Source organism: Pelodiscus sinensis, chromosome 21 (genome assembly GCF_049634645.1).
Source record: "Pelodiscus sinensis isolate JC-2024 chromosome 21, ASM4963464v1, whole genome shotgun sequence".
Taxonomy (NCBI): Eukaryota; Metazoa; Chordata; order Testudines; family Trionychidae; genus Pelodiscus; species Pelodiscus sinensis.
Window position 1 is genome coordinate 16592173 of NC_134731.1, and position 23697 is coordinate 16615869.

Below are 23697 nucleotides of genomic sequence, written 5' to 3' on the forward strand. Positions count from 1 at the left end.
CTCCCACTGGGCCCCACCTGAGCATAGCCCTGCCGCCTCCACCCTGAGACGAGAACTGTCCTCTCACTGCTGAGCCCCTGGGGCGAGCAGGCCCTCGGGGAGTGGAGCCACCAGTCCGGGTGCTCCCCAGCCCCTGGAGGAGAAATGCCAGCCAGTCTGGGGTGGGGGGAAAAGCCTGAGAGAACTCCTGGGGCCAGAGCATTTCTGCAGGAGTCTGTCCCCTGCTAGGGCGGGTGCTTTGCCCTGGCCTCTCAGGTGTCTCCAGACAGAGGTGCCTGGAGGAGGGTCCATATCTGGCTCCTTCCCTGTTGCGGATAGCTGGTCTCCTGGGAGCCACCCATGACCACCTGCCGTTCTTTGCACTGGGCCTGTGAACCTCTGCAAAGCCAGGGGACCCCTAGCAAACAGGGCACGGCTTGGCAGGCCAAGCGCTCCCCAGAGGATGCCCCCTCCCCATGGAGCCTTGGCCCACTGGGACCCTGGTTCAGCTGGCAAAGTCTTCCACAGCCGGCCAGGTTTGAGCCCCTGCTCTGAGTCAGGGACGTGATGCTGGGCTGCGTATCGGCCCCATGCAGCCACCTTGCTATGCATCTGGTCAGCTGGTGCCTAGTGGGCCAGGTCAATGGGAAGTGGGGGCTGGGGCAGCACTGGCTACCTTCCCGCACATCCACAGGGAGCTGGGGCCCCAGGACAAGGGCTGCAGGGTGTTCTAGCCTGTTTGCTTTAGTGACAGGCCAAGGGAAACTGGGTCTTCCTCAGGCCCAGGCCACTTCACGCGCCTCTGGCCAGCTGCCTCCTCCTGAGCTCCATGTTGGAAATGCAAGGCCAGCAGCCACGCCCCCCTCCAGCCCTGGGCCAGGCACTCCCCCATACCTAGCGTGCAGGGAGCTGCTGCAGGACCGGGGCCAGCTGTGCCCATGCCACGCGACCTTGCGCTTCAGGGAGGAGGGGGAGGCTGACGCCAGCTGGAGGAATTACCTTGGCTGTGGCCTTCACATGGTGCTGCCTCTGGGCCTCTGAGCGGTGGTACGGAAACAGCGGGGGAGGAGCCGGGCCAAGCAGGGAGTGTTTGGAACACTGGCCCATGCTTGGATGGCAGAGAGCATCATGTCTCACTGGTCAGTGCCAGGGGCAGCAGCAGGGATCAGGGCCAGCAGGAGTCACGTAGGGGCTGGTGTGGGGAGGCAACGGGGCATTCATGTGCACAGCAGATGTTTCTGTAGGTCATTAAACCAGGAAATTTCTCCTTTTGCAGGGCCCCAGACCCACCCCCAAAACTTGTCAGGGTACCAGTCCTAGAATCCATCCATCACTGGGCCTCGGCACCAGCCCCAGAACTCATCCCCTCACCCCTGCCTATGCATCAGCCCCAGACTATACCTGCCAGCCTGTCTGTGCACTAGAACCTACCCTACCTGGGCCCCCATTCTTGAGAACCACCTGGCAGCCAGCCTGGGCACTGGCCCCACAGGGCAGAGAAAGCTGGGCCCTGCCTCTCACCTGGCAGCCGATGACCCCCTGCAGTGAGCTGGGGAGTATGAAAGTGGCTATGGTGCTCACCCCTGCTGTCCTGCAGCCTAAGGAGCTGGGGGTTGCAGTTACCTGGATGGGCCCCCACCTCCATAGGGACCGCCCCGCTCCTCCAGCCAGCCTGGGTGTAGGACTCAGTGCCACTGTCTGTGCTCCCACCCAGAGGCCTGTGGAGTCTGACTCGAATGTCCGAGGCAGGGCCAGGATGTCCGCTTGGAGATGCAGCCAGCACGACTGTTCTCCCCTCCCTTTCCTCGCCTGCAGCAATGCTGGGGACCTGTGACAGCAGCTCCCACGCCAGCCTGAAGACACTAGAGGGAATGGCAAAGGTGTTCTGGCAGGTAGCTCCCCTCACAGGTGCTTTCATCCCTCCATCCACCACAGTTAGCACCTGAGCTGAATGGCAGCAATTAAGCTCCAGAGAGCAGAATTGCTCCTGGCAGGCTGCTTGCCAGGGCTCATCACAGCAGCTCCCGGAGGGGCCAGATCCAGGCCCCATTGTGCTTGGTGCACTGAGTGAGCGAGAGCCCCTGCCCCAAGGGAGGGGAAACTGAAGCACAGAGTAGGGCAATGACTTGCCCAAGTCCCCACAGCAGTTTAGAACGCAAGTTTCCCCTGATGCTTTAGCCACTGGACTTTAGCCTCCCAGCAGGCTCTGTGATATGGAGCTGCTGTTTGGGACATTTCCCACAATATTCCACATCAGCCCATAATTCCTAGTTATATAACCTTGGACCTACCACCCTCCCCCTCAAAATGAGCCATCCTCCTGCACAAAGTGTTGACATGCCAGGTATCTGTCACTTGTCCTCCACTCATTGATGTTTAGCTCTTTGAATTGCTCCCTTAAGCATGAATGCTACTTGTCTCTCTGTTTCTTTCAGTTTACCGACATCTGTGGCATCCAGAGAGCCTGGCACCCAAAAGACAATGGACTATATCCTTCTGGGAAAACTAGCTGTATGATTCCAGACTGACACAATTGACTAATCACAGTCAGGAAGCATTTACTAAAGAAAATGGCCACAAACTATAGATGCAAACACAGCTTGCGTGCCAGCTCTATCTCTTTTGTTTACCAGGGATCACAAGGGCTGTGTCTAGACTACATCCCTTTTTTGGAAAAGGGATGCAAATTAGATGTATCGCAATTGCAGATGAAGCGGGGATTTAAATCTCCCCCGCTTCATTAGCATAAAAATGGCTGCTGCTTTTTTCTGGCTCAGAGCTTTGCCAGAAAAAAGCGCCAGTCTAGACGCGGCTCTTTCGGAAAAATGAAGCCTTTTCCGAAAGATCCCTTATCCCTCATTTATTTTCGGAAAAGGCAAAGTTCCAAGCCGGAAAAAAGCGGCAGCCATTTTTATGCTAATGAAGCGGGGGAGATTTAAATCCCCGCTTCATTTGCAATTGCGATACATCTCATTTGCATCCATTTTCCAAAAAAGGGATGCAGTCTAGACACAGCCAAGGGCTGCATCTAGACTGGCATGATTTTGCGCAAATACTTTTAAAGGAAACGTTTTTCTGTTAAAAGTATTTGCGCAAGAGAGCGTCTATACTGGCATGTGCCTTTGCGCAAAAGATTTGCTTTTGCGCAAAAGCATCCGTGCCAGCGTAGATGCTCTCTTGCGCAATTTTAGCCATCAGGCTTTCTTGCACAAGAAATTAATGTTGCTGTCTACACTGGCCCTCTTGCACAAGAATACTTGAGTGGGCGCGTCAGAGTATTTGTGCATGACCCACTGATTTTGTACATTACAAAGTCAGTGTTCTTGCGCAAATACTCACGGCCAGTGTAGACAAGCGGCAAGATTTTGCGCAAAAGCATATGCTTTTGCACAAAATCATGCCAGTCTAGACACAGCCAAGCTGTTTGAAATGGCTGAATGCTCCACTAGAGGAAAGCATATTACAGCCCCCCTGCTTTTGAGTTTAACTAAAGACACCCAGCCAGTCTTTGTTAACTAAAGACATAGCCAGCACTTCTTGGCTATGTCTGCATTGCACAGAACCCAGCTGGGCCTTGGCTGCGTGGGACAAAAATGCATGTCTGAGGTGGGACTCTGATTTGGTTCCTGAGCACCAGTGGCATGTGGCTGAATGGTGGGGCTGCCCTAGGCCAGGAACGCTGAGACGGCGTGGAGGAGTCCTTTGGCTAGCTGCACAACACACTCACCAGCCCGAGACAAAGGGAGGCTGTGTCGTGTCAAAGTCAGACAGGACTCACAGATTTGTCAGACCACTCTGTTTATTAGCAAAGCTCTGCTAAATGCACCCAGAAAATGTGAGTGCCATACAAGGTTCAAACCCCTTGATTTATACAGTCAAAAGAAAGCCAAGTTAACAGGATTAAAAAGAGGGGCAAAACTTCACATGATTAGTGTGAGGCTAGTCAAGTATCTTCATTTCCACATCAAGCACACAGCAATCTCCTGTCCATATCTCCTTGGTTATCTCACTTGCTTTCTCCCTAACACCTAATGCTTCTTTTCCTATTAACTCTGGCTAGCACTCTGGAATCTGCATACCTACAAACAACATTAACATACTTTTCTTCTTCCTACTGTTTGTCTCTGAACAGGAAGAAGAAAAGTATGTTAATGTTGTTTGTAGGTATGCAGATCAATGTGCTAGCCAGAGTTAATAGGAAAAGGAACATTAGGGCTGTGTCTACACGGGCATGAATTTCCGGAACTGCTTAAAACGGAATACTATTCCGTTTTCAGTTTTTCCGGAAAAGGAGCGTCTACATTGGCAGGCTGCTTTTCCGGAAAAGCCCTTTTTCCGGAAAAGCGTCTCTGGCCAATGTAGACGCGCTTTTCCGGAAAAGAGCCCCGATCGCCATTTTCGCGATCGGGACTTTTTTCCGGAAAAGACTACTGGGCTGTCTACACTGGCCCTTTTCCGGAACAGTGTTCCGGAATAAGGACTTATGCCTGAGCGGGAGCAGAATAGTTTTTCCGGAATAGCGGCTGATTTTGTACAGTAGAGCATCGTTGCTTTTCTGGAAATTCAAGGGCCAGTGTAGACAGCTCGCAGCTTATTCCGGAAAAGCGGCTGATTTTCCGGAATAAGTGGCCCAGTGTAGACACAGCCTAGGTGTTAGGGAGAAAGCAATTGAGATAACCAAGGAGATATGGACAGGAGATTGCTGTGTGCTTGATGTGGAAATGAAGATACTTGACTAGCCTCACACTAATCATGTGAAGTTTTGCCCCTCTTTTTAATCCTGTTAACTTGGCTTTCTTTTGACTGTATAAATCAAGGGGTTTGAACCTTGTATGGCACTCACATTTTCTGGGTGCATTTAGCAGAGCTTTGCTAATAAACAGAGTGGTCTGACAAATCTGTGAGTCCTGTCTGACTTTGACAGGCGTGTGAGGCTGATCTAGCGCTTCATTGCCTTCAAGGCCCGAAGGGACCATGGCATCAGCTAGCCTGGCTCTGCATGGTCCCCAGCTCCTTCTGGAGCGAGTGTCATAACTGGCAGTTAGCTGCCATCTCCTCCCGAAAGGCTTTCAGCCCTGAAGGGCAAACATCAAGTTCTGGAGAAGCCACCATTCCCCTGGGCCCAGTGGGGAAAAGGTTGGGCTCTGTTTCTGAATGGAATTGACCTGGCTAAAGCAGCTGGCTGCTGGATTTATCCTGCTTTTCTTCACTAAGTTTCAGGGATTCATGGGGGATCAGCTTGCCCAATCTCCTGCATGACACAGGCCAGAGCCCTGCCCTGAATTCGAACAGATCTCTTAGCAACACACCCAGCCGCAGGGGCCTGGTGGTGACAGTCAGAGTCCTTGCTCTCTGGGCTCGGGACTGACAAGCACCTCCGCTCATCCCCTGCACTCACTAGCACCCCTCTTCAGAAGAACCTTCCTTGGGTCTCATGCAGTATCCTGGTGCTGTGGGGGAACGGTGCCCAAACGTCCCCAGCCCTGCCGCTCCCTGTGGCCGCTTGGCCGAAGGCAGGTGTTCATGGGACATTGGTTCTCTGGTGCCACTGGGCTACAATGGAACAGCCTGGGAGCCTGCTGCTTACACCCACATGCATCTTAAACCTCAGCAGCCAGGCTGGGCCTGCCACTGGGAGCGGCACGCTGAGCCGATCTCCTTAGAGGCTCAGCGTGCCGCTCCCAGTGGCAGGCCCAGCCTGGCTGCTGAGGACAGAGTTGGGCCATGCCCAACTCCTGGGCAGCGGAGACATGCTCATACCAAGGCCAGGCTGCCCAGTGCCAGAGCTGGGGCAAGGACCATGCCTACACAGCCCGTGCACCTGCCTGTCATCCTGCTCCTGCCCCCAGACACCCTTGCACCCCAATTACCAATTGCAATTTAGGTGGGGGCTGGGGTGCTGCCATGAGTCACCTAGTCCAGGGATGCTATTTCTGACCAGGTTTGCACTGCGGGGCAGAAATTGCTAGGAAGGCTCAACTGTGAAGAACAAAGTGCCCACTGAGCCTTCCCTGCCCCCAAGATGTGCACCGCCTCAGCGGTACACTGCCCCCCCCCCCCGCGATGCACGTCCACACTGCTGGAGCTGCACACTCACATGCTTGTATAGCCCTGTCTCTGCCATACCCACACACACGCTGCACTGCCCATGAGATAGACACAGGCAGCTGACACACACACAGGTACAGCGGCACACAAATCTGTGCAGCACTGCCCAGACACACAGGTGCACACACCCAGACGCAGTGTGCTGGGCTCTCAGCTTTGCTGTGTGGCTGCCGCGCAGCGTCTGTGCTGTCAAAGCAGAGCCCCCAGCTCAGACGTGGGGCAGGGACAGAGGAACGTGCCTTCCAAATGCAGCGCGTGGCGGAGCACGACGCCCCATTTGAGCCTGAGCAGCCCAGATCCCGGGGGGAGGGGAAGCAGCTGTTTTATCAGATCCCTCTCTCAGCTTCTCCTGAAGACAGGGTGCCCCCTCCCCCCCGTACTCAAACCCCAGGAGGGACTCTGGGGGGGGGCGGATTAAAGAGCTCACACTATCAATCACAGCAGCTTGAATCTACTGTGCAACGCTTCTATGCTCAGATTTGTGGGGCTGGGGCAGTATCAGGCGAACAGCAGGGCCACTTAGCCCGTTGGCTGCTGCAGCTGCCACAGGCCTTCTCCTCCCATGAGGACAAGGCCTCTGATAAGCAAGACCCCCCCAGATTACCCTGAGCAGGACCCAACATGGCAGCTGTCCTCATGCAGAAGCAGCCAAATCAGCAGCATGGCTCTTTGCCCTCCCTCCCCCCCAGAGTCCCTCCTGGGGTTTGAGTACAGGCCTTGGCACTGTGTGGGCGACCCGGTCCCCCATGCTGATGGGGTGGATCACTGGGCCACACTGCGTAGGACTGAGAGCCCAGAGGCTGGGTGGTGACCCTGTCCATCGCCTGCTGTGCAACCTCACGCCCCTCAAGTGGCTCCTGCAGGCAGTGATGGGCACTTGGCTGCACCAAGGCTCTCCTGTCTGCTTGCCTCAACCCACCGCGTCCTGGTTTGTCCCGGCCTACACAGGGCAGCTGTGCGGGACAAGTGGAGAGACGGCATCCCCCAGCCAATGTCAGCCTGGCTATGTCCCCCTATGGCTGAGGCAGGAACTAGTAGCACGGTGGAAGTGGGTCCAGCCTCCCTGTGCCAAGCTGGTCTGGGGGAACTTGTGGTTCTGGAGCACAGGGCTGCAATTGCTCGCCCCTGCCCAGCCAGGAGCCAGCTCTAGGCTGGTGCAGGGCTAGACTCAGGAAGTTAGGTATCGTGTAATTGACTAATCGAGTAGTCAATAGGGCAGCCCTGCCGCTTTGAAACGCCGCCTTGGCAGCGCAGCACGGCGCCCGGGATCAGCTGTGTGGTGCTGCCCTTTGAAACGCCACGGCCATTGCAAAGTTGCCATGTTCCCTGCCCCTTGCTGCCTCTATCTGAAAGCAACTAGTCGACTATCCTGTTGACTACCAGATAAGCATTTGCTTGTCAGCTAGTCGACTAGTCCTTAACATCCCTAGTTGAGACGGCTTTCATCGCACACCCTCATTGGGGCAGTTTTCCTGCTACCCACCCACTGTGGCTTCACTCCCAGATGGAAGCACCCCCATGAAGGTCTGCCAGTGACAACTGCTGTTGTTCCAGCCCCTAGACTGAGCAAGGCTGCTGCAGGGCCATGCCCAGCCTCAGGTGCCTGTGACACTGCCTTTTCCCGTGGGGGGTGGGGTCTGGCCGTGCATGGGATGCTGAGTGAAATTGGGTCCATGTCAAACCCTGAGTTCAAAGGAGTTTTATTTACTGTTCCCCCCCCAAGCTTCCACCCACTGCCTAGGCTTTGACAGAAGTGTTTTCCTGTAACCTGAGCTATTTCTCCCTTCTCTGTGTGAGACCCCGGCCAGGAGGGAAAGTGAGGATTCTGCTGGGGTCCCAGCTCTGTCAAAGCCACTCTGCAAAGCAGAGCCCTCCCCACTGGCCTCAGCCTAGGAATCACAGCAGGTGCAGCATTCAGACAGGTGTGATCTATACATTCAGCAGGTCAAGCTAATGGACTCAAGCTAAACCCACCTAACTTGCCCTTAAACCAAAGTAAGAGCATCCACACAGGGTGGCACAGGTGTAACTAAAGCCATTTTAATTCACACAGTCTATTAAACTGATGCAACTTCCTCCTGTGCCCAAGGGCTGCCGCATCATCTGTGCATGGGGCAAAGTGCTGAGTTTGGTGGCCGGGCCAGTCACGTGTAGTGCACAGGCCGTGGGGTCATTGTGCCCCTATGGCTCTGCAGGGGCTGCATCACTTTCCAAGGATGTCCTTTGCCTGTCCATGGGAGCAGACTCTGGCCTTGGTCTTACTAGGTGCGTTGAAAGAGCTGGCAAGAAGCCCACTTCCACATCCTTCCTCAGCTTTTCTCGCAAGATCTACCAGCTCCTTCTAGGAGTGTCTGATTTCAGCCTTTGGGGAGCATAGTTCTTTCCCCACATCAGGGAGATGCAGCCCCCTGGGCAGCTGCCAGAAACTGGGTGAGACATTCTCCCCCCCGGCTGTGACCAGAGCCCCAGCATCCTTTGCTGTGCCATTGAGTCCAACAGTCCAACTCAGGATGGGTGAGAGGGACCCAAACTGCAGCTTCTAGACCTGGCACAGATTAGGATGAGCGAGGAGGCAAGGCACATGCGTGTCTTCCCTGCGCACCATCCACCCCAGGCCTCAGCACTGCAGTACACAAGCACCTATCCCGCCCATGCATGTCCTGATCTGAAAAGGGCTCTCAGCAAACTGATTCTCCCAGACATGAGGCTGGGATCAGTTGATGACGGCAACTACCTTGCCTGGATTGTCAGGGGCAGCCCACGCATGTGTCGCACCCATGCATGAGGCAATAAAAGTTCCTTATTCAGCAAACAGCCCATCTAGCAGCTGGCATTGGCCATGTGCCTCCCTGCCCGGGCTGAGCAAAGGCTGCCTGGAGCGCATAGCAGCCCTGCTCTGAGAGAGAAACATGCTTGCCAGGTGTTGCTGGAAGCACACAGGGAGGGAGTTCCCTGGTGTTTTACTGGGACTAGCCAGAAGTGGAACGCCTGCTGCTTTCCCACCCTGTGCCCTCACTCTGCTCCCTGCAGGAATAGGAGGGGTGTGAGACTGCAGAAGACAGGAGTAGATGCCTTGCAAGGAGCTCAGCAGGAATGCTGGAGAACAGAACCAGTGGAGGAATGGACAGCCTCCAGGCTCCTTCCAAGGCACTGGCAGGGCAGAGCTGGAGTGGGTTCTGCCTGGGGTTTGTTGTCAGCTGATCCAGTAGGCTTTGAAACACAAACGGGGAAACAGCCCTGCCCTTGAACCGTCTGTGGCTCTCAGCTGGCCCCTTCCCTTTTGGCATGGGTGGGACCCTGAGGCCAGCCAGACCTGCAAGAAGCCCCAGGTACTAGCCCATTGCTTGCAGTGCCATTTGGGTTTACAGGAGGCTCAACACACAGCCCACGATTGGGATCCTTTGAACATGCTTCCCCCTGGGAACACGCTCCATAATAGCGAATCAATAGAATGGTCTTAGTTAAATGCCTGGACTATCATTGCACATTCGAAGTGCTGTCATGTGGGTGGAAATCGGGTAAATATTGCATTGTATTCATAGCAGCAGAACTGACTTCAATGGGGCCTGCATGTGTAGTTTTGCCTTCATCTTTGTATTCATACTCGTCAGTGTGGAAGAAGCTATTTGTATACATATGCAACCACACTTAAGTTGTGGGCCTCAGCATGTATCGTGAGTATCATTGTGGCCCCCGGGGCTTCCAAAGTTGAATAGCCCTGGGCTACGTCTAGACTGGCATGATTTTCCGCAAATGCTTTTACCGGAAAGTTTAAAAGCATTTGCGGAAAAGTGCGTCTAGATTGGCACGGACGCTTTTCCGCAAAAAAGCCCCAATCGCCATTTTTGCGATCGGGGCTTTTTTGCGCAAAACAAATCAAATCGGAGCTGTCTACACTGGCCCTTTTGCGCAAAAGCTTTTGCCCGAATGGGAGCAGCATAGTATTTCCGCAAGAAGTACGGATTTCAGACAGTAGATCGTCAGTGTTCTTGCGGAAATTCAAGCGGCCAGTGTAGACAGCTGGCAAGTTTTTCCGCAAAAGCAGCTGATTTTGCAGAAAAACTTGCCAGTCTAGACACAGCCCTGGAGTTAAACTGCCCCCATCCTGCAGGTGTCCTCGCCCTGGCCCACCCCTGCTTCACCTCCAGCCAGCTGGAATAGTTCATTACATTCCCCCACACCCCTCCGGCATCCCCCCATGTTCTCTGTGTTAAATTCCTGGACTATCCTCCACCATCCCCTGCATTTCCCATGCTGCTCTTGCAGTCCCTACAATACCCACAGCCCCCCAATAGTCCCCCATGTTCCCTGTTCACCTTCACCATCTCCCCATGTTCCCTGTGCCCTTCCGGCATCCCCCATGTTCCCCGTGTGCCTCTGGAAGCTCCCCCAAGTTCCTCATGTGCATCTGGCATCCCCCATGTTCCGCATATGCCTTCAGCTTCCCTCATATTCCTCCCCCGTCTCTCCAACATCCCCCAAAACCTTCCTGTGTACCTCCACCATTCCCCATGCTCCCCGTGCCCCTCTGGCACACCCGCAACCCCATGTTTCCCTGGTCCCTCCACCATCCTTCACATTCCCCGCACCCCTCAGGCACCTCTTACACATCCCCCATGCCCCTCAGGCATCCCCCCCATGTTCCCAAAGCCCCTCTGGTCCATTCCCTGTGCCCCTCCGGCAGCCCCACACACATTCCCTACGCCCTCGGCACTCCCGTCCCCCTTAGGCATCCCCCCATGTTCCCTGAACCCCGCCAGCTTTCCCCACATTCCCTATTCCCCACCGTTCCTTGTAGGAAGTTACAGGACTCTGCAGGGCTGAGACTGGAGCCCCTCGGCTGACAGACAGCAGAGTGTCCTCCAGGAATGTCAGGAGCAAGCAGCTGCCCTGAGTGAGCAGGCCCTGCAGACCAGAATCTGCCCCAGCACTGGGCTCACAGGAGCACAAGGAGCGAAAGCCCCATCTCGGGATCAGAATGCAGCAGGAAGCAGACGGGGTCTCTGAGGTTCCCTGTGTCAGGGCTGGGCTGGCCAGGAGAGGCAGTCAAGACATGACAGGGCCCTTCTCCCTTGTGCAGAACTCTCCCTTTGCCCGCATGGCCTCCTGTGGGCAGCCTGCCAGGTCCCTGACCTGTATAACAGGAACTGGCCTGTCTGCAGCCTCCCCAGACTTCACCATGGAGACACAGGGCTCAGCATGCAGCAGCTGCTTGGGCTGAGATGCAGCATTGCATACGGGGCTGTGCTGTGTATCCAGCACCTCCCCTCCCTGCCTCTCACCTGGGGACCTGCACTACTAACCGCTAGGCTATCCTACCTTCCCCCTCCTCCTCCAGGTAGAACCAGGAGAACCCTTCCTTGCTCCAGGTCCCCAAGAGTTGCCAGGGCATGAGGTGGGGGAGAGTCGGCTTTAGGAAGTACGGGGCCCAATTTGAACAATTTCGACAGGGCCCTGCAGCAATTTTGGTTGAAAGAAAAAATAAAACCGCACACAAAAAATCCCCAGCTACCTCCCTCACAAAGCCCCTGAGGTAGCTACCACTATCACCACCGCCACCACCACCCCCCACGGCGCAGGGAAACCCTGTGTTCCGCTCACACCTCCTGTGGTGCATGCAGCCGCTGCACTCCTCCTCCGAGGCCAACGCATGCCCAGCACACTTCCAGGCAGGGGTAGCAGGTTTGTATAATTTTGAGTGGTGCCCCATTAGCCATAATCCCACAGAGCAGCCACTCTGCCCACCTGCTCTCGTGCAAGAGCATTTACAGTACGGCGTGGTAAGAGAGGGCGCCTTGCGCAAGAGCTACGCTCTTTTCTAACCGGTGTAAGCTCTCTTGCGCAAGAGGGCAGTGTGGATGCTCAGCAGGGATTTCTTGCGCAAGAAACCCCTATGGCTAAAATGATCATCGGAGCTTTCTTGCACAAGAGAGAGTCCACACGGCAATGGATGCTCTTGCGCAAAAGCACAGCTCACACATGGCAGTGTGGACATGTTCTTGCACAAGAACCCTTGCGTAAGATGTTCTCGCCAGTGTAGACATAGCCTAAGAGTTTCCTCCCATGAGCAGAATGAATTTTGTGTTGTGCACCAGTACTGAGTTCATGTGGCTTGTTTGGATGTACCACCAAAGTTATTTTATAAACCTTTACCTTTTCTCTCTGCTGCTGTCTTCTCCCCTTGCTCCATCAGCTCCTCTGCTGCCCCCCAACTCCTCACCCTCTTCTGCTGTCCTGACTCCTGCCTTTCTCACTGCCCTCAGCCCTCCTGTGACCTGCCCCCCTCCACCAGCCCTTCTCTGTCCCCTGTGCCCACTCCTCTAGTAGCCCCACTCTGATCATCTGAGCTACCCCTCCTCATCCCCTCTCCTAACACCTCCCTCTACACACCTGCCCTGCCTCTCTCCTCCTGGTGCTGGTCCCTCCCCTGCAGGTGTCTGCCCTTCTGCTTCACCCCAGAATCCCCTGGCACCTGCACCCTCCTGGTGCCTCCCCCTTCCCTCACTGCCCCTGCCCTTTGTCCTATTTTTCCCTGATGCCCACCCCTCACCACCCTCTGCCCCCGTTCCCCTCATGCCCCTATGCCCTCACACGACTTGCTCCATCCCCACCTTCCTCATGCCCACCCCCTTTTAAACCTTCTCCCAGCACCTCCCCCTCCTCCCTCTAGCCCCAATACCCCTCCTCTCCCAGCATCACCCTGTCCCACCTCCCCTCCTGTCCTTTCCCTCATTGTCTGCACTTGGCCCCCTGGCATTTGTCTCTCCTCCACCCTGTCTCTTGGTGCCTTCCCCTTTCTTCCTCCTCCCCCTCCGCACAAGCCCCTTCTTCCCCCTCCCCCATTTTCCCCTTCCTCCTCCACATAAGCCCCTTCCTCCCCCTCCCTGTACCTTACCTTCTGCCTTCCACTTTGCGGGGCCAGAGTCTGCGCTTGGGCCCCAGAAGTCCCCGGACTCCGAGCCGTGCGGCGCAATGCTGCGCCAAGCAGTTTCAAGTCCCGGGCTGTGACGTTATGTCACGCCTGGGTGTATCCCCGCTCACCTGGGAATGCCACGCATGGCAGCAGCAGCCGGCAGTGTGTGCCGGTGAGGGGGAGCCGGACTTAAAGCTGCGCATGGCAGGGACGGGCTGGGGCCAGTGGGGACGCTCTGGGGCCGGGGTGGGAGGACACGCAGGGGGGGCCAGGGCCCGCTCCAGGCAGGGCCAGGGGAGAGACCCAGCTCCACATATTGGTGGAGCAGGGCCCCCGGCTCTGAATATTGGCGCATGGGCATAACGTGTCGCCCATGCTTCCGGGTTCGGGCCCCACGCCCTGATTCAGTCTGGCTCTGGCATCTTTCAGCCTGTGGGCTCGCAGCAGGCCCTGGGCTCCACTCAGCCCCAGATGAAGCTGGCTGCTCAAGGCACTAACCCGAATTTGGGGGCTCCTAGAGGGGCCAGATTGTGCCTGTGAATCCCCCGCCCTGGGGTGCAGCTACCGTGAGTGAGGTGTATTGGGGCCATGAGTGGGCAGGGAGGGACCCTCGTTGTAGTGGCCTCCCTGCAGCAAGCACGTTAACAAATTAACGCACAACGAGCTGACTGATGGGCAGGGCCGAGGCAGTGCTGTGAACCACGCATGGGAGAGAGTGCTCACAAGCCTGCTTGTTTCAGGGCCTGTGGGTACATTGGCAGTAGCTAAGCGCCTCGTCCCCTCATGGAAATGACTAGTGTGAGCTGTGACGTGTGGGGCAGGGGCAGCACATGATGTCTCCCTCCCTCTCCAGCAAGGGGTGTACAGCACAGAGGGGCACATGGCCCCAGCTGCCAGCCACTTTGAGCAGTTTGAGGAGCTGCCTAGGTAAGCACCTCATGGCCAGAACCTACATTCAGCATCCTATTCCCCCTGCCTCACCCCCAACTCCCTGCCCCCCCGTCACTAGCCAAACTCTCAGAACCTCCCTCTCCCAGCCACAACCCCCTTCCCAGCCCTGCACTCCACTGCCCTGCCCAGGGCACAATTCCCTCCTTCAGCCAAGTTCCCTCAGACCCCACTCCCTCTCCTGCTCCTCAGCCCCCTACTCCAAGCTCCCTTCTGCAGTGAGCCTGCGTCCCAGACCCATAGAAAAGTGCTGCCCTTGCGCCCTTACCAAAATGTAGAAGTGGCCCTCATTAAAAATTACCACCTGTACCCGGTGCTCCTCACTCAGGCCAGGCAGGGCCCCACCTCCACACCTGGTTAACTTTACATCAGTGCATCCCCAAGCCCTGCTACCCACCTCCCCAACCTTCTGTCTGTGCAATTCCCTGCACCCGCCCCGCCAAACATAGAACTTCATGGCCCTACTCAGGGAATGGCCTGTCGGCCTCCAGAGCAGGAGGGTGACCCCAGGAGTCTCCTAACAGCCCTGAACCCTCTCGGTGCAGAACAGATGTGACAGGAGGCAGGTGCAGCAGGACCAGCTCCTCCCACAAGTTCTGCCACAACCTCCCAGACCCTGGGCCAAGAAGCCAACTCTGACCAGCCTGCGCCGGAGGGCAGAGAGGAGCTTGGGCGCCTTCTGGCTTCTTTATAAAGGAACCTGGGAGCGCTGCTCCAAGACACAGGCATCCGCCTTCATCTGCCAGCCCACTAGTAAGCAGTCGGGGCTGCCTGCAAGCAGGAGTGCTGGATGTTTAACCCCGACCTCCTCTCCAGGGGTGATTACACACTGAGGATGCCCAGGGCTTCAGAGTGTTCCCAAGAGTCTCCTCCTGCAGATATTTCATGCTCCTGGCTTTCCTGCTGGCCACATTGCACCTGCTCCAGTCACTGCAGAACCCGCCAGGGCGCTGCATCTGACCATCAAGGCCACATAGGAACTGCGCTCCCTGGGATAAACCCTCGCCACCTTTCTACCCCAAAAAGGAGAAAAATGGCCCAAGCTCCCACCATGGTCACTTCTGGAGATTGCCAGAACAGAGGGTGCAGTGGAACCCCTGGCCCTATCCAATAGGGGGCCAGGATACAGCGCCTTTGTGCCCAGCGGCAGTTGGAGGGAGACCCAAATTCCCCCTGCTCCTCCCCCAGTGCTCGGGCCTCCCAGTGGAGAAGAGGATCCAGCCTTTTGTCAAGCATGTCCCCACCAGCGAGCTACCTAGTGCCAGTAACAGGCATTCAGCCTGGGCTAGCCTGCCGGCACTGAGTGCTCACACACAGGCCAGTCATCCAGCACACGGACACAGCAACGTGTGTGCACACGACCTGAAGGCTACAGCTACATGAATACAAGCACACAACACTGTATTAAGATGAAGGCCTAAAACATAAGCCCATGCAGCACAGGCCTGGTCTGAGGCCTGAGGCCTGAGGCCTAGTTGACAATGGGCAAAGCATGGCTAACAAAGCAAAGCTAAGCTGTGAAAAAGAGGCAGGCTCCATCCCACAGAACTTGGCACGAACAGGGCCGAGTGTGCAAAACACTAATTGGCAATAGGCCCAGATGCAGAACAATAAATGGTACTGACCATAAGTGGAAAGCACGCGATACCACTAGCTCATTAAAAAGATCTTGGCACCCACTCCTCACAGATACAGACCCAGGTTCAGGAAAGGGTCTAAAATGACAACAGGATGGATAAAGATGATCTAATCAAACTACAAGGTACAGGGTGATGGGTGGTATCTAAGTAGCATCAGAGGGTGGTAACCTGACAATGTCAGCAGTGAGGTGTGATTTGTTCGTACTTGTATATAAGGTGGGGTCTTGGGGGAACAGCTTTTGAATTCCATTGTGGCAAGTACATATGCATAGTGGTTCGGTAGAGTCGACTGACAACTATGACTGTACTTGGCTTTACAATAAACCTGGCCTCGAACCTTTGACCCTTATCTGGTTTGTGGTCTTTGGGGGCTCTCTTGGGGTCTCATTGGGCCCACATCACTGAGCACACATGCAAGCAGCCTTCTGGTTATCAGCAGCGATGGAGCCAGAGACCTGTGAGGACACCGTGGCAGTAAATCCACCTAACCACAAACACATCAAAGGAACAGCTATGTTCACACAGACGCACACACCGATACTGCAATGTGTGCACACACCTGAAGGCACAACTACGTGCACAGACGCATACATCGACACAAAAATGTGTGCACATCTCCCAAAGGCATAGCTATGTGAACACAGGTGCACACAGGGGGAGGTGGTCCTATGCACGTACCCGAAGGCACAGCTACATGCACATAGATGTGCACACCGATACAGCAGTACGTGTGCACAGACCAAGGCACAGCTATGTGCACACAGGCACGCACAGGGAGCTATCCCATGCACACACTCAAAAGCACAGATACATGCATACAGGCATGCACACTGACACAGCAGTGCATGTGCATACATCCAAAGGCGCATGTACTGTTTGGACAGTGAATTCCTTACTTGGGGCAAAAAGCCGGCTCCCTTCCCTATGCCTCAGGGCTAGCTCCTGACTCCCCACGCCCCAGGAAGCCCTAGTTTCTCTTGGGACAATGGGCAAGCCAAGATGGGACTAGCCGGAGCGGAGGGTAAATGAAGCCACACAAGTTTCCATTCCACTCGCCTCAAAGGCGTCATTCCCTCAGCCCAGAGCCCAGCTCCCAGAGCTCCCCGTGCAGGTTCAGGAACAAAACTTCAGACTCTCCATCCATTCAGTCCAAAATACCCAGGCCTCCTTCCCTCTCCCCTCAACCCACCCCTGCCCACTTCTCAGGCACTGAACTCCCCCCATCCAGCCATATCCCCGCCCCATGCTGGCCTAAGCCATGTGACTTCTGAGGGGAGCACATACTAGGACTTGTTTCCCCTTTGGCGTTGCAGGCCTGGGGCTCCCCCCGCCCGTGCGCCGGCAGCAGGAGGTACCTGCACAAACAACCTACAGGAAAAGCTCAGTGGAAAACATTATTCATGAGCCCGACATTCAGCATGCAAACCGGCCTCCTGCGGCGGGAGCAGGGTGCCAAAACTAGCACCGGGGAGCCATGCAGCTGCCCCAGCCAAGGGGAAGAGGGTGAGGGGCAACCCCGGCTGGCTCAACCCAGAGGAGTACGAAACAAAGAGCACTGGCCTTGGACTGCCCCTTGCTGCCCCCTCCCTTAACGCCCAAACTGGACCCATTTAACAACAGTCTCTGCTCATTGGCTGGCAGCTGCAGGATCTCCTCGGGGAACTGGCTTCCAGACCACAGCGAGGAGTCACAGGGCCAGGCAAGGCCAGGGTGTGCTGCTGGGGAACAACAGGAGCTGCCATGAACCCCTCCTTTAGCCTAGGGCTGGGGAAAGCAGGGGGACAGGGACAGTGTCATCTGAATGATTCCTGGCCTCCTGGCTGTCCAGGCAGGATAGGAGCCTGAGGTTTTCTCCAGCCCAAATAGAGCAGACAGCTGGGCTATGTCTAGACTGGCATGATTTTCCGCAAATGCTTTTAACGGAAAAGCTTTTCCGTTAAAAGCATTTGCAGAAAAGAGCGTCTAGACTGGCACGGACACTTTTGTGTAAAAGCACTTTTTGTGGAAAAGCATCCGTGCCAATCTAGACGCGGTTTTGCGCAAAAAAGCCCCGATCGCCATTTTCGCCATCGGGGCTTTTTTGCACAAAACAATTCTTAGCTGTCTACACTGGCCCTCTTGCGCAAAAACATTTCCGGAAAAGGGCTTTTGCCCGAACGGGAACGTCAAAGCATTTGTGCAAGAAGCACTGATTTCGGACAGTAGAACGTCAGTGCTTTTGCGCAAAATCAAGCAGCCAGGGTAGACAACTGGCAAGTTTTTGCGCAAAAGCAGCTGCTTTTGCAGAAAAACTTGCCAGTCTAGACGCAGCCCTGGTGTATAAGCCACATGGCCAACTTCCAAGGGGAGCTGCTCTGGGCCTTCGGCATGACAGAGGATAACCAGGGCAGGGAGAGCAGGACAGAACCTGAACCAGGTGGGGAGCCCAGAACTAGAACAGGAACGGGGTGGACTGCAGGGCAGAGCATCAGAGAAGCTGTATGGGGATCCAGGTGTGTGACAGAACAGGAGCTACATCGTGTGATCAGGCTGTGTGCATGCACACATGCCATTCAACAGCACTTCTGGGGTACCCCCCCACCCAGCACAAGCATGACAGCTCTTCTCCAGTTCCCCCATTAACTCTGCCAAGCCCCCATAGCAGCTCACCACCCCATGCCACTCGTCTGGGAGCTGGAGCTGGGGGCACCAATCCCTTCCCAGTGGGTGCCTGACACACGCTGCTAACTGCCAGCCCCACTTCTAGTTCTACCAGTGCAGACCCCCCCCCCCCCCCCGACACTTCATCAGCTTGGTTCCATTTCGGTTGGGGCAGTGGGAGAGGGTTACCCACCTGGCTCTCACCGCCCTTCCCACAAACAGTGAAGCTCAGTTGAAGTAACACATCCAGGATTTATTGTTTCCATTCCTTGCAGCTAGCGATTAAAAAAAAATGTTAAAATAAATTACAGAATTAAATAACTTCCGGTTGGATTATTTCCCTCTGCCCCTCAAAACCAAGGGTTAAAATAGCCAGTGGGTTTGGCAATAGCAACAAAACCAAAACACGCTAGGAAAAGCAGCGACCAGTTTAACAGGTATCCTGGTACCTGGGCCAAGACCCTCTGCCAAAGAGCTCCCTTTGAGTTTCTTGGCTCTAGTATCCTCGAGCCAGGGTGCATTTGCCCTCTCACAATTCAACCTCCTCTTCTCCCCATTGCTCCACTCATGTGAGCTCTACGCTGCTGGCCAGCCCCATCCCCGCAAACGCTGAGCATGTACTCCGCAGGCCCATTCTCTTCCCTCCCAATCCCTTACCCGTGAGAGATTCTCTGTGCTTCGTCCATAGTCAAAGGTAGTCCCCGCACTAGACATGGGTGGGGTTGTCCAGGTAGGGATCTGGTTTGGTCATGTGTAGCATGACTGCAGGGGCTTGGTAATGGCAATGCGCCCCAGCACAAGTGACCCCACTGCATGGCTTCCCCCTAGTCCTCATGCCCAGTTTTCTGTTGCACAGGCTCTGCCAGGTCTGGAGTGTCTTGGAGCTCCACACCCACACCCCACTGGTGATACCCACTACCAGCGACATGAAAATCTTTAGCATGAAGACAGCCACAGTGGGTACCGAGGCTTCCAAGGAGCAGTTGGTGTTGTGCCGGCCGGAGAAGGCCACGCAGCCATGCTCCAGTGCCCTGAAGTTCCAATAATCCACATTGAGCCGCTCGTAAAAGTAGCAGACGATGACACACGTGGCCGGGACGGTGTAGAGGATGGAGAAGACCCCGATCTTCACCATCAGCTTCTCCAGCTTCTCTGTGTTGGTGCCTCCTGTCTTCATGATCTTCCGGATGTGGAAGAGGGCCACGAAGCCAGTGAGGATGAAGGAGGTGCCGATCACCAGGTAGCAGGCGAGTGGGATGAGCACGAACCCCGTCAAGGCACCCACATCCATGCTTCCCACATAACATAGCCCAGTGAGCTCATCTCCTGCCACCTTCCGCATAGTGAGGATGACGATGGTCTTCATGGCTGGGATGCCCCAGGCAGCCATGTGGAAGTAGCTGCTGTGGGCTTCGATGGCCTCGTGTCCCCATTTCTTCCCAGCTGCCAGGAACCAGGTCAAGGTCAGGATGACCCACCAGAGCGAGCTGGCCATGCCAAAGTAGTAGAGGATGAGAAAGACAATGGTGCAGCCAGTGCTTTCCAGCCCCTCCTGGATGATGTACTGCTCCCCGTTCTCCCGGTCACAGGCTATGTTCTCAGCCCCAGCCACAGAGCGAATGAGAAAGGCCACCGAGTAGACGTTGTAGCACATGGACAGGAAGATGATAGGTCTCTCAGGGTACTGGAACCGATGTGGGTCCAGCAGGAAGGTGAGCACTGTGAAGGCCGTGGAGATGAAACACAGTGTTGACCACACCGCCATCCATATGAAGGCAAAATCTTTGTCCTCCCGGGACCAGTAGACATCCACCCCAGGGGAGCATTTGGGGGCACAGGAGAGGCTCTTCTCTACATACTGGAACTTCTCAGGGTTCTCACATGACCCCAAGCTGTTTGGCCCCCTGCCCTCGCCAGTCCCTGAGGGCCTGGGTCGTGGTGCCACCGGGAGCATGCCCTGTCCCTTTGGAGTTTCCCCAGGGGTGGCATTCTCAGGTGCCTCCATGCACAAGGCATTGGGGTCATTCTTGGTGGGCAGCTTACTGCAGTCCAAGGACTCTGGCCAGCCAAAGTTAAATTGCTCCATGATGGGAGCGCACTTGTGCCGGGCCTGCTCACACATGGGCTTGCAGGCTGGGATGCTGGTGCTCACCTGGTCGGTGCACATGGGGGCATAGAGGGAGCAGAGGAAGAAGCGCAGGTGAACGTGGCAGCCATACTCCACCAAGGGGGCAAACTCCTGCAGCTTGATGGCAGCCTCCCGCTGGTCCTCATGCCCCATGTAGTTGGGCATGCGGGTCAGGTTGTAACCGATGCCTTGGCACATGGGGATCTCGATGGGCTGGCATCGGGCCTCGCGGCCCCGTTCCACGTCATAGGAGCCGATCTCCAGGCTGAAGCCGGCCACCACCAGTTGGCACAGGAAGGACAAGGTGATTGTCAGGCGCAGGGCTGCCATGGCAGGCTCCAGGCGAATCCCGGGCACCCGCTCCCGCCAGGGCTGGGCGCTGCCAGGGCGCTACTCAGACGCCCCCATCCTGCCCTAGCGCGGAGGGCGCCAGCCAGGCCACCCTCTGGCCGCCCCGGGAGAGCCGCCGCCGCGCCTAGCCCCGGGCTGGGCAGCGTCCTCCGGGCAGCCCCATAGCAGGGGCCGGCTCGCAGCTCCCCCCGCGGGGTGCCCGGCCGTGCCGGGGCTCCATGCGCCGGACACCAGCGGACGCGCCGGCTCGGAACCGAGGAGCTGCCGCCGCTCCTGCCTTCGCAGCCGCTGAGCCGCCGCCAGCCCCCGGAGTCGGCTACACCCCCGGGAGGCGGGCCCGGCCGCCGGGACCTCCCCCAGGGGCGGGGGCCGCCTTAAAGGCGCGGGGCCTGCAGCTCAGCCCGTCTGGGTCCGACCTCCCCTCTGCGCTCTGGCCGGGAACGGGAGACACCGCTGGAGCTTCCACCCCTCCTGGTCTCCCCTGCGCCCCTGGTCCCTTGCACCCTGCTGCCTGCTTCCACCGCTCCCTGATCTTACACCCCTCCTGGTCTCCCCTGCGCCCCTGGTCCCTTGCACCCTGCTGCCTGCTTCCACCGCTCCCTGATCTTACACCCCTCCTGGTCTCCCCTGCGCCCCTGGTCCCTTGCACCCTGCTGCCTGCTTCCACCGCTCCCTGATCTTACACCCCTCCTGGTCTCCCCTGCGCCTCTGGTCCCTTGCACCCTGCTGCCTGCTTTCACCGCTCCCTGATCTTACACCCCTCCTGGTCTCCCCTGCGCCTCTGGTCCCTTGTACCCTGCTGCCTGCTTCCACCGCTCCCTGATCTTACACCCCTCCTGGTCTCCCCTGCGCCTCTGGTCCCTTGCACCCTGCTGCCTGCTTCCACCGTTCCCTGATCTTACACCCCTCCTGGTCTCCCCTGCGCCCCTGGTCCCTTGCACCCTGCTGCCTGCTTCCACCGCTCCCTGATCTTACACCCCTCCTGGTCTCCCCTGCGCCCCTGGTCCCTTGCACCCTGCTGCCTGCTTCCACCGCTCCCTGATCTTACACCCCTCCTGGTCTCCCCTGCGCCCCTGGTCCCTTGCACCCTGCTGCCTGCTTCCACCGCTCCCTGATCTTACACCCCTCCTGGTCTCCCCTGCGCCCCTGGTCCCTTGCACCCTGCTGCCTGCTTCCACCGCTCCCTGATCTTACACCCCTCCTGGTCTCCCCTGCGCCCCTGGTCCCTTGCACCCTGCTGCCTGCTTCCACCGCTCCCTGATCTTACACCCCTCCTGGTCTCCCCTGCGCCTCTGGTCCCTTGCACCCTGCTGCCTGCTTTCACCGCTCCCTGATCTTACACCCCTCCTGGTCTCCCCTGCGCCTCTGGTCCCTTGTACCCTGCTGCCTGCTTCCACCGCTCCCTGATCTTACACCCCTCCTGGTCTCCCCTGCGCCTCTGGTCCCTTGCACCCTGCTGCCTGCTTCCACCGCTCCCTGATCTTACACCCCTCCTGGTCTCCCCTGCGCCCCTGGTCCCTTGCACCCCGCTGCCTGCTTCCACCGCTCCCTGATCTTACACCCCTCCTGGTCTCCCCTGCGCCCCTGGTCCCTTGCACCCTGCTGCCTGCTTCCACCGCTCCCTGATCTTACACCCCTCCTGGTCTCCCCTGCGCCTCTGGTCCCTTGCACCCTGCTGCCTGCTTCCACCGCTCCCTGATCTTACACCCCTCCTGGTCTCCCCTGCGCCTCTGGTCCCTTGTACCCTGCTGCCTGCTTCCACCGCTCCCTGATCTTACACCCCTCCTGGTCTCCCCTGCGCCCCTGGTCCCTTGCACCCTGCTGCCTGCTTCCACCGCTCCCTGATCTTACACCCCTCCTGGTCTCCCCTGCGCCCCTGGTCCCTTGCACCCTGCTGCCTGCTTCCACCGCTCCCTGATCTTACACCCCTCCTGGTCTCCCCTGCGCCCCTGGTCCCTTGCACCCTGCTGCCTGCTTCCACCGCTCCCTGATCTTACACCCCTCCTGGTCTCCCCTGCGCCCCTGGTCCCTTGCATCCTGCTGCCTGCTTCCACCGCTCCCTGATCTTACACCCCTCCTGGTCTCCCCTGCGCCCCTGGTCCCTTGCACCCTGCTGCCTGCTTCCACCGCTCCCTGATCTTACACCGCTCCTGGTCTCCCCTGCGCCCCTGGTCCCTTGCACCCTGCTGCCTGCTTCCACCGCTCCCTGATCTTACACCCCTCCTGGTCTCCCCTGCGCCCCTGGTCCCTTGCACCCTGCTGCCTGCTTCCACCGCTCCCTGATCTTACACCCCTCCTGGTCTCCCCTGCGCCCCTGGTCCCTTGCACCCTGCTGCCTGCTTCCACCGCTCCCTGATCTTACACCCCTCCTGGTCTCCCCTGCGCCCCTGGTCCCTTGCACCCTGCTGCCTGCTTCCACCGCTCCCTGATCTTACACCCCTCCTGGTCTCCCCTGCGCCTCTGGTCCCTTGCACCCTGCTGCCTGCTTTCACCGCTCCCTGATCTTACACCCCTCCTGGTCTCCCCTGCGCCTCTGGTCCCTTGTACCCTGCTGCCTGCTTCCACCGCTCCCTGATCTTACACCCCTCCTGGTCTCCCCTGCGCCTCTGGTCCCTTGCACCCTGCTGCCTGCTTCCACCGCTCCCTGATCTTACACCCCTCCTGGTCTCCCCTGCGCCCCTGGTCCCTTGCACCCCGCTGCCTGCTTCCACCGCTCCCTGATCTTACACCCCTCCTGGTCTCCCCTGCGCCCCTGGTCCCTTGCACCCTGCTGCCTGCTTCCACCGCTCCCTGATCTTACACCCCTCCTGGTCTCCCCTGCGCCTCTGGTCCCTTGCACCCTGCTGCCTGCTTCCACCGCTCCCTGATCTTACACCCCTCCTGGTCTCCCCTGCGCCTCTGGTCCCTTGTACCCTGCTGCCTGCTTCCACCGCTCCCTGATCTTACACCCCTCCTGGTCTCCCCTGCGCCCCTGGTCCCTTGCATCCTGC

General features: G+C 57.4%; 1 protein-coding gene across 1 annotated transcript; it reads right to left on the minus strand.

Moving 5' to 3' along the window:
* Positions 1 to 18460: 18460 nt before the first annotated feature.
* FZD9 (frizzled class receptor 9) lies at positions 18461 to 21032 on the minus strand. The gene has a single exon (XM_006119626.4). The coding sequence runs from the start codon at positions 20684 to 20686 to the stop codon at positions 18935 to 18937; it is 1752 nt and encodes a 583-aa protein (XP_006119688.3). The 5' UTR covers positions 20687 to 21032; the 3' UTR covers positions 18461 to 18934.
* Positions 21033 to 23697: the final 2665 nt, after the last annotated feature.

Coding starts and splice junctions, on each gene's coding strand:
- FZD9 (XM_006119626.4), bottom strand. CDS start 20,686: ATGGCAGCCCTGCGCCTGACAATCACCTTGTCCTTCCTGTGCCAACTG.